This window comes from Tachypleus tridentatus, chromosome 13 (genome assembly GCF_004210375.1).
Source record: "Tachypleus tridentatus isolate NWPU-2018 chromosome 13, ASM421037v1, whole genome shotgun sequence".
NCBI lineage: Eukaryota > Metazoa > Arthropoda > Merostomata > Xiphosura > Limulidae > Tachypleus > Tachypleus tridentatus.
In genome coordinates this window covers 220,208,052-220,218,548 of record NC_134837.1, presented here as the reverse complement: position 1 = coordinate 220,218,548, position 10,497 = coordinate 220,208,052, and the positions used below count along the sequence as shown (strand labels likewise).

At 31.9% G+C, this 10,497-nt stretch overlaps 1 protein-coding gene across 1 annotated transcript; it reads left to right on the top strand.

The window, feature by feature from the left end:
• Positions 1 to 284: 284 nt before the first annotated feature.
• On the top strand, positions 285 to 9,893 carry LOC143239493 (uncharacterized). The gene is made up of 6 exons (XM_076480609.1): positions 285 to 626; positions 2,380 to 2,529; positions 3,582 to 3,734; positions 5,696 to 5,785; positions 8,512 to 8,635; positions 9,610 to 9,893. The coding sequence occupies exons 1-6, from the start codon at positions 543 to 545 to the stop codon at positions 9,669 to 9,671; spliced, it is 663 nt and encodes a 220-aa protein (XP_076336724.1). The 5' UTR covers positions 285 to 542; the 3' UTR covers positions 9,672 to 9,893.
• The last annotated feature ends 604 nt before the right edge of the window (positions 9,894 to 10,497 follow it).

The window sequence follows — 10,497 nt, the reverse complement described above, 5'->3', positions numbered from 1 at the left end:
TCCACTCTCTGATTATATTCTCAGGAGACTAACAACAGATTCAATAAGGAACAATTATATAGACATTTTACTATAAATCTTTTTCTCTGTCTATCTGTTTCAAATAATAAGAGCCAAACAAACCATTTCTTGCATACTTGCTTGGCTTCACAAGAATAACTTTCATTTACAAAAGGAAAATACAGTAAAGTGTACAGCCAAGCAAGAAACTTGTTTCGCACATCACTTGAATCTAGGTCATCCGTATCGTACCTGTCCGTTTCTTCGTCAGTCGTTATTACAGTCGCTGTTAAGGCAACAATCAACAGGCTACAATGACTTTACATTGTAGTTCTCAGTTCCTTGCATGAAGAGTTGAGTGATTTTGCAAACCTCGTGACGGGCTACTGAGTGTAGGTCTTAATGTCACTGGCCTGTATCTCAATTAGATATAACTCTAAAAGTTAGTTTAAGGAAGTCGCTCTGCTTCCACTGGCTTAGTGCTGACTGTTGCTTTGTAGTGTACAGAATACAGCATATTCTGTGTTGTTCTTCCTGTTGTCATGGAGAAACCGAAGGATGGATCATCTATTATGGATTATGGTTCTGAAGGCCATAATTCCCTAGGGCCAGATTTTCCTCCGCCGGTATGTGCCTTTCGTAGTTACTTATGTAATATTTATGTTTTAAGAAAACGTTTTCTTTACAAATTAAGGTCTATAATCCAGTAAATGAAATTTTTTACAGTAGTTTTAAAACTTCTAACTGAGTGTTATTTATCATATTTCATAAAAGTATAATAATAACTTGGATGATTATCTTACAAACGATATAACTTTGGATGTAGAAGTTACTGAACAAAACGTTTTTTAAAGGACTTTTCAGAATAAACCCACGGAATGTAAGCGATTGAATATCAAGTATAAGATAAGAAAAAAGAAAGAAAGAAAGAACGAACTTCCATTCATTTCACTTAAAACTTGCGTAAAATTAGGCTTAGTATTCATGCGAGACAAGAACCCAGGTCTTCTGTTGTTGAAATTAAAAACTGATAAGAAAAATGTGTTATTGCAGTTAATTATATAGACACAAGACGTGTTGTGAAACAATAGAACAAGGTACCACTGTACGGCGGTCCTCGAAATTAAATAATAAAAACCTGTTTAGTGCGTTTTGTGTAATAGTTAACTTCAATTCACTGAATAATGATGAGAAAGTATTAATCACGAAGGAAATTTACAAAAGAGTAAGAATCAGCAAAAAATATTGGAAAATAAGAATCAGACAATCAGGTGAAATTCAGTGACAAACGAAATTAAGCGTAATAGACGAACTTAAATCTAGTGAAACGAAATTTAAGCCGTAAAAACGTTTCGTGATGTAGCAGTCTAAGTCGTTTGGAAGGTTTTAAGTTTTAATATTGAAATACTCGTTTGAAGTTTCAGTCATCTAGAACCGTGTTGTATCAGCTGCTGGTGGTTTTATTTGTTTTAAAAGAATAACATTAGTGGAATTTGAAGCTTCCTAACTTTGTAAAAGAAGTATTTCGTTCATTTTAAAATAAACTATAAACGCTGCATTGATATGAAATTTGATATCAGTATGTAGAACTTGAGCATACCCTGGTGTATTGATTTATAATTTGAGATCCGTATTTAGAACTTCAGCACACCTTGGTGTTTTGATTTATAAATTGGTATCTGTATTTAAAATTTGAGCAAACCTTGGTATTTTGTTTCATAACTTAACATCCATACAATAGCTTGAGTACAACATGGTGTTTTGATTTTTAACTTAAATAGCCAAGTCAAATTTGAAATAAAATGCTATAAATCTAAATTGTTAAAAGTTAAACAACGGAATAAAGTCTTATCAAAGAAAACTGTTATTATTATATGGATTCCATTGGGAACTATTAGTTTTCAAAGAAAAAAAAACAAAAAACAACTCTTTACTATAAGTAACATTATATCAGTAGAAGTATTTTAACAGGTTTCTTTAAAACGGTTTACCAATTTAAACATGTATTTCTTTACCAAATATTTCACCAGAGGAAGCATTTCTTGACTCTGTAAACCAGAAAGTTATTGTTAATCTTATTAAAACTTATTCTTGTGTGACACGAATTTAATCTTAGCATCTGACTTGAGTAATATGCATTATTTTAGCAAGCTTGCTAGAATTACTGACTCATTATTTAGGTCAGCCCGAACAAAGTTTAATCTTACGCTCCGTTCGTCGGATAAACCCATACAATTTATTTAAAATGGAAATTGGCAAGCAGGCTAATCCACGCAGTATTAGTTTTTTCTTAAGATGCACACAAGAGAAGGTCACTGTATTGATATTAGTAACTTGTATTCAATTACAATTTACATTGTTAATTTACTACCTTTTTAGGCTTATTCAAAACGAACTACTTCTGCCGTAAACATCGTCAGGACTGTGTCTTTTATGTTGATAATAATAACATTTCTGATTGGTGTGTTTGTCCTGCTGGGGTATTATATACGGCTTCACCAATCCAAGTGTGAGTGTCAGTTTGAAAATGTAAGTATTTTGATGATACAGTTTTCTTCTTTCACACCACTATAATGACTTTGAAAGTCGACCAAAAAATGAATTTTGTTTTTAAGAAAATATAGTATTTAAATATTTGAATGCTCGTGTAAATGGAAAAAAAATAAAAATATAAAACATAACTTGAATTATAAGAAAACTGTTGTACACTTGTAAGATTGTATAATACATAAAATTGTTATCCTTCGTATAGATTGACTAATATCAAGCAAAATACGAATAAATGCCAATCAAAATACACAAATACGTACAGAAAATCCGAGCTTTCTGAATGAAACTTATATTTTCAACTTGAACTCTATCTTATGCGCATGTAGGTTAAATGGCCACGTCAAAACCTCTAGGTTTAGACACGATTTTCATTAATTTGAAACAATGTTGATTAGAGGGAGAGCAGCAAGTCTTCACAATAACTCTGTTTGATTCATAACTTCACGAAATATGTTGGAATAGGTAAACTTATACAGTGTTGTAGTTTTCTCAGTGCAAAGTTACACTATGAACTACCTGCACTCTGTCCATCACAGGGAATCGAACTTCGGATTTTTAGCAGTGTAAGTTTGTAAACTTACCGCTGGTCTATCGCAGGATAAAAGTGTATGAAACCACTTCATACAAAAAACTGGCTGAAATTCTAATAGTCATTATGTTATATTTGATTTGCCTATACATTTTGTGGAAAACTACCTCATCCATTGATACACACTTTAAAGAATTCCACACTTATTATTTTACAGAAATATTTCGGTTATATGTATAGTCATTAGTATAATAATTTAGATGTCTGTTTTACGTTTTCATAATTGCCCCAAATAAAATGTAAAAAAAAATATGAAGCGTAAGAGCGCTCTCTAAGGGCAGTTATAAAATTTAAACCCTTTTTCATACTAAAGGATTTTTATTCCTTTGAGTATTTATGAAATGGAGTATAAGTCAAAATTGTACATTTATTTTATAGGAATGTTTCGCGTTCATTTTAACATGTTGGGCTTTTCGTTAATGGATTCAACACAATCTTTCAGATCCCACAGCAAGTTCCTCTGGAAAGTGTTCAGCGTCTGTCTGAAATAAAGCGTTATGATCCGGATCCTCTTCTGGCTACCGATAGTGAACCAATCCCTTCTAAAAAGATGACAGCCATTCCTCTTCGCCTTCACCTTGATGGAGACACTGGAGTGAGTATTCTTAAAGATATTGTAAAGACTTACAAGACTTCTGGGATATCCATTCAAATAAAAATTTTGTTTTTTGTTATTTAAAACTTCACAAGAGAAGATAAAAACTCTAGTTCCCCGGTGGGGTAGACCTCCCCAGTGACTCAGCGGTATGTATGCGGACTTACAATGCTAAAAATCGGGTTTCAATACCAACGGTGGGCAGAGCATAGATAGCTAATTGTGTAGCTTTGTGCTTAATTCAAAACAACAACAAAAACAAACGGTAGGGGAACGGTATGTCTTCAAATTTACAATACTAGAAGCAGGGCTTCGATTATTCTCAGTGGACACAGCAGATGGCCTGATATGACTTTGCTATAAGAAAACACACGCTCTCAAAAACAACAAAAAGTATTCACATTGCTTTGTTTCCGTAGTCCTAATTTTTAAATGTATTGTAATTGTTCTCTAAGGCACCACGGAAAGTTTCTGAATATGAAATTCTTCACTCGAAAAAAGTGAACTAGTTATGTATTTAATATAGCTCAAGGATGTGATTTGATTACTTCCGTTATTATATAAACACTGGTTTAATTGTACTACGTTGTATTTAATATAGCTCAAGGATGTGATTTGATTACTTCCGTTATTATATAAACACTGGTTTAATTGTACTACGTTGTATTTAATATAGCTCAAGGATGTGATTTGATTACTTCCGTTATTATATAAACACTGGTTTAATTGTACTACGTTGTATTTAATATAGCTCAAGGATGTGATTTGATTACTTCCGTTATTATATAAACACTGGTTTAATTGTACTTACACACTTTTAATGTTTCATCTTTTTCACTTTCTGCCATAAAACGTGTAGTAGAGAGTCTTATATGTAATTGAAATAGTATAGTGCATGAAATTGTTTTTAAATGATGAATTGGTCTTATAATAAAAATATTAAACGAACTGGCTTTGTTTTAAATAGCAAAAGCCACGCATAAAAACATAAAGGCAAATGAAGAAGTTATAGTTATAACTAAATAATGTTACATGTGTATACATGAGCTTTATATAAACATATAGACAAGTTCTTTCATTAATAACTGTACTTTATATCTAAATTGAAGAATACGTGAACTAATGTATTAAAACTCAAAGCAGTTTTGTCTAGACTAACTTATAGTGTAATATATCAACAACTAAACCTTCTAAGATTTGACTTTGGATTTAAATATATATGTTTATGTATCTAATTATTTCAAGCTGGTCCATTAAATTATCTACCAGTGTCTACCTTCCCATGTATTTATTTATCTGTATATCGTCTATCTATTTATATTGATAACATCTATCGTAGGTTTGCTACTTCTCTATTTCAGAATAATTAGAAAATGAATATTAATAAAATATCCACGTTTTACAAATGAAACCTTTTAAATATATAAATGAAATAGGCTACCTGAAGGGTAAGAGTAAATAATTTGGTAAAATTAGGTTAGTTACTTAGTTACTCTCAATATTAACTCCTTTGAATTCTAACGACCCTCCAACAGATTTATGACTTACAATGAATAAAATGAATCCATTTATCAGCGAGTTTCTCTCAGTGCTAATTGATTTCAATTCTAACGACTCATCAACGGTTGTATAATTTACATTGAATAAAATGGATTCATCTATCAGGTAGTTATTCTCCGCGCCTACGCTAGTACAGCGGTATGTCTCCAGATTTACAACACTAAAATCACGGGTTCGATTCCCCTCGGTGGGCTGAGCAGATAGCCCGCTGTGGCTTTGCTTTAAGAAAAAAACACATACTCTCAGCGTTAACTGTGTTTCGGTTTTTGTAATCTATCAACATTTGTATAACTTAACTTTCAACAATTAGAATAGATTCATTAATCAGCCAGTTATTCTATGTTTTGGTTTTTACATTTCTTTCAAAATACGAAATCAACTAGATATTTTACCTCCTTCAGCGGATGATAAAGAAGAACCACAAAGCTAGAGTCAACTGTGTTGTAGAGAAAAAGAAATCTATGGAGTTCACTGCACATAAACCAAAGACGGTACGTAATGGTTTCTCATTTTGTTAGAAATATTTAAAAATATGCATCTTCCATAGATATATTGGTCCACATTTGTGAATGAAGTTAAAACCTACAAAATAAAGTAAATACAAATATTACAGTACAAATATGTATTGTTACAACAAAAAGGACAATCAATGCAATATTGATTTCACTGGAGAAATATTTTCTAAAATTAGAATAAAGTAGACAGTGCTGCAAGTTACGTGTTTTATGAAAAACATTCATAATTCTACATCTTCTTGCTTTAATGGTACTTAAACTAGCTATTGGTATCTGTCTGTGTATTAGAAAAACGCCATGGTTCCATATCATATTCTTAAATAACATTATTTTATTATTTAATTTTATTTATGTGGTGTGATCGTTAAGCACAATAAATATGTGTTGTTTTCAATCGTGCCCTGAGCATGTGTCAAACAAAACAGATTTAAATAGAAAATGTTTTCAGTTGGATCACGTCATGAAAGACTTTAATGGAAAATGTTTCCATCAGTGTCACGTTATGAAAAACTTTATAATGTAATATGTTCACAAAGACTGTGTTATGAAAGACTTAATCTGGTTAATGTGTCCTCAAGGACTGTGTTATAAAAGACTTAAATTGGATCGTTTTCCACTAGAATCATGTTATAAGAGACTTAAGTGGGAAATGTTTACAGAAAATTTAAATAGGGAATGTTTGAAAGAAAGTGTTCTAATGATAATTGTAATGCGAAGATACTAAGAAATGTTCCTTGAAGAAACTGTCCCCATGAGAATCAGGATACGAAAAACTAAACTGAAAATGTAATATACCCATTATAAGTTATGTCTGCAAATTATCCCCAACTTGCTTAAAATTTGGGACTTATTTGTTTTTATTACTGTTCACGTTTATCTTTCTTTCAAAGCCAACAATATAAGTTTAGTCCCTTAGTGGCGATAATGACAAACTGAAGTTGTTTAGCAACTTTCATAGTGTTCATGGCAACCTTTGTTTTTGAGCTCTCAAGCTTGTCTACCTGTGTCCAAGCTGTCGTTACAATCAATATAAACTTCCGATTAGAGAAAACAAAGTAGTTACAGCGAAACTGAAAATAAACCTGGTAATAAGTATAGCTAATTAAATGTACGTTTTTTTATGTTTATACTTACAAAGATTAGAATGCATTGTTTCACCAGTTACGCATCCTTGCTTTAATGATATTTTTGGCCGTAAACCCAATAATATCTCACGAAATGCGGCCAGCTTATGAAATTTAGGTTAGTCCTAAATATGCATATGCTAAGATAATCTTTATAATAAAATTATGATAGCAAACAATAAAAAACAAAAACACTCGATACCCTAAATAACCAACAGTGTTAATAAAAGTAACTTTAAATAAGTTATACACCTTATCTAGGGTACACAGGAACACTACCTTTCTATTTGAACTACTGTTGTATGGTTCTTATTGCAGTTGTGAATATGATATATTGTTAACTACTAGTCGGCTAGCAGCTGTCTCAGTAACTGTTCTGAATTGCCCAAAACCTTATGTTTGAATTATCATATCTAAATTATTTTCAGACTTTCTATTATTTAACTCTTTCTTAGACAGTTTTATAGGCAAACAATTTTTTCGATGTCGTGTTTTATTATTAGGTACACCATAAAAAAAACTAAGATACATGTAATCATGTTTCATGTAATCTGTTGAAATAAGCAAACCCTGGGAAATTTGGAGGATAAATATTCCTTTTTCATGATGGTGCAAAATTCTAGACTTCCATGGTAGTGAAATAATCACGAAATAAATAAATAGCACCCTACAAGTTCCCTGAGCGCTACCCTAAAACGAACAGGTTTCCTCGAAATTTCTGTCGACGCATCCACACTGATTAAAATTATATTCATCCAGAAAATCCTAGATGTTGTGAGATGTCAGCCACAAAAGTATGCCGCCATTCTGAGAATAAAAGTCACAACACTGAATGCATGTTAGGGGTAAATATTGTGGTTGTGACAACGCTGCAACACTCAGAGAAATGCTTTGTATGACAAAAGCTGCAGTCACGTTGACGTTAATTATTACTTTTCTAAAATAACTTTCTTTCTGTGTCCAGGGAACACTCGTCTACTTTACAGTAGCTTTCTAAGTTAATCCGAAAAAAAACATGTCTGTCGCTTTCTTACAATAAAATTTCACGTCACTTCCTGTGCAATTAAACCGTTCGCTTAGCTGGCCTAACTTGTTTACTTTCACACATCTTTCTGGCATTTATCCAGATTCGTTCTAATATAGTTGTTGTTTCTGTGATTTATCCAGATGCACGTCTAACGTAACTATTGTTTCTCCTATTTATCCACATACACGTCTAACTTACGACTGTTTCTCCTATTCATCCAGATGCACGTCTAACGTAACTATTGTTTCTCCTATTTATCCACATACACGTCTAACTTACGACTGTTTCTCCTATTCATCCAGATGCACGCCTATTATGACCAGTTTTCCTATTTATCCAGATACAGTGTAACATAGTTGCTGTTTCAGTTATGTAGCCAGATGCACATTTAACGTAACCATTATTTCTTCTATTTATCCAGTTAAACGTCTAACATAGCCATTGGTTCTCCTATTTATTCAGAAGCACTTCTAACGTAACGTTTTTTATTTCTCTCTCATTCACCCAGATGCTCTTCTAATGTACTCGTTGTTTCAATATTTTTAATTTAGGTGATGACGCCTTTAGGAAACATAACAACTGACCCACGTTTGATACATGTGCTTGGAGAACGTATGGTGTTCTCGTGCCACAGTGACATGCGCAATACACACAAACCAATGGATAATTATAAAGGTATTATATTTAGGTTATTCGTTGTTAGTTAATTACTATGATTTCCAAAATACCTTCATGTTTCGCTATAAAATAACTTTTAAGTAATCAGGTTCTTGTTGAGAGACGCCATAGTGTGGTGGAGGCATTTATTGTAAAAACGATTACTTAACAAAGGTTAAGTGTGTAAAAAATGGTGTTTTATTGTTGTAAGAAAAACATTTATAGGACAGTATAATTTACATAGATATCTTAAATTCTGTATCGAAATAGCTAGAAAAAAGGGTTAAGTTAATGTTAGAATGAGTTTGGTATTAATATCCAGTCTGCGAATCAAGGAGACATGTTTGATGAGTTTGTTCCAAAATAAGGAACTTTCCGATCAGTTATAATCTTGAGTATAAATGTGGACACTTTGGAAAAATTAGAATATGAATTGTCCAACAGCTTAGTCAAATTCGCACTCGCTTCGAGGTAATGAGGGTAAAAATCCATACTTGAATCCAAAATCCTGCAAAAAAATAAGGTAGTTACTTTACTGATTACACAATACAAAATTTTGTTCCTCAGCTCCATAAAGCCGTTTTCACTATGGTTTTACAAATTATGTTGAAAATTGCTTAAAGAAGCTTACTTCCCACTGTAAAGTGGCTAAATGCGATATATACTTTAACATAAACGTTTCTTCTATCTTGTACTGACCTCTAAACTTCGCTTCTTCGTGACCAAATACTGTTGAAAGACCGAGTTTCGTACTAAAGTACTTTTTTTTTTTTTAATTCTAACGTAAAACCGGAAGCTGTGATACCTCTATGTAGCCTTCTTATACTCTCAAATTTGGTCTCATTGACTTACGTAATGCGTGTTAAAAATAAATTTTAATTATAAACATTACAGAAATCATAGAAAGTATTATTAATGCAAAGTTCACTTAGAACTTGTACATAAAATATTGTTCTTTATGTAAACTCATTAATTAACTTTTTTTTTTTCAGAAATTCCCTCGAGGTCACGCAGGGACACAAGTAACATGTGTTCTTGTTACTGTTCTTGCTGAAAGTAAAGTTTATCCAATCAGATCACTTCTCAGTTTCCACATAAGTTTTATATAGATTTTAATTAGCTACACGTTATTTAAAGGTTAAAAGTATAAGATTTTGTACGAAGTATCATTATATAAAGTTAACATTTGTATATAGTTTTTAAAGTAACAAAATTTGACTGTATAAGGTAGTTATAACTGTCAATGAATATCCAATAAACTCTGTAATTTAAAAAAATCTAATTAAATCTATTTAACACCTTTCTGTTGTTGTCGTTAGATGTAGTGTTATAGACAAGAAAAAATGAAAATTAAAAGAGAAATTGAACAAAACGTTAAAGACGATCATACATTAGAATATTCATAAGTCAGTCATTGAAACAAGTAATAGGTCTGAATGGGATCATTAGCCGTGTTCTGAATTTCTTCCTGGATTGAACTGTTGTTTGTTTCCTTCAAACAAAATTCACGAAGAAAAAAACGTTACCTATGATTAGATTTGGCAGCAACCATATTGGTAATACAACAGAGATCACTTATAGTAAGGCTTAAAAGCAGAAATTAATTTAAAGAATATGCAATGTTATTTCATAGGAAATTGAACGAACAAATAATGCGAAAAATTAACTAGAGGAAAAGTTATTATGTAGCAAAACAACAACAACACTAGGACCTACTAATCTTCCTGGGAATGTTAATGTTCAACAAGTAAAGTATGCATATTTATCTGTAAAGTCTAGTGGTCCTTACTAATATCAATATTCATACAATTTTCAGCATCATTAACAACTTCAACAGCCAGTTCAGTAGGTAGTACACTCGATTTATTGTTCCGAGGTCC

Excerpts from the sequence above, each read along its gene's own strand:
- LOC143239493 (XM_076480609.1), top strand. The coding sequence starts at position 543 with ATGGAGAAACCGAAGGATGGATCATCTATTATGGATTATGGTTCTGAA. Across the intron at positions 627-2,379 it reads GGCCAGATTTTCCTCCGCCG|GCTTATTCAAAACGAACTAC; the intron begins GTATGTGCCTTT and ends CTACCTTTTTAG. Across the intron at positions 5,786-8,511 it reads CTGCACATAAACCAAAGACG|GTGATGACGCCTTTAGGAAA; the intron begins GTACGTAATGGT and ends TTTTTAATTTAG.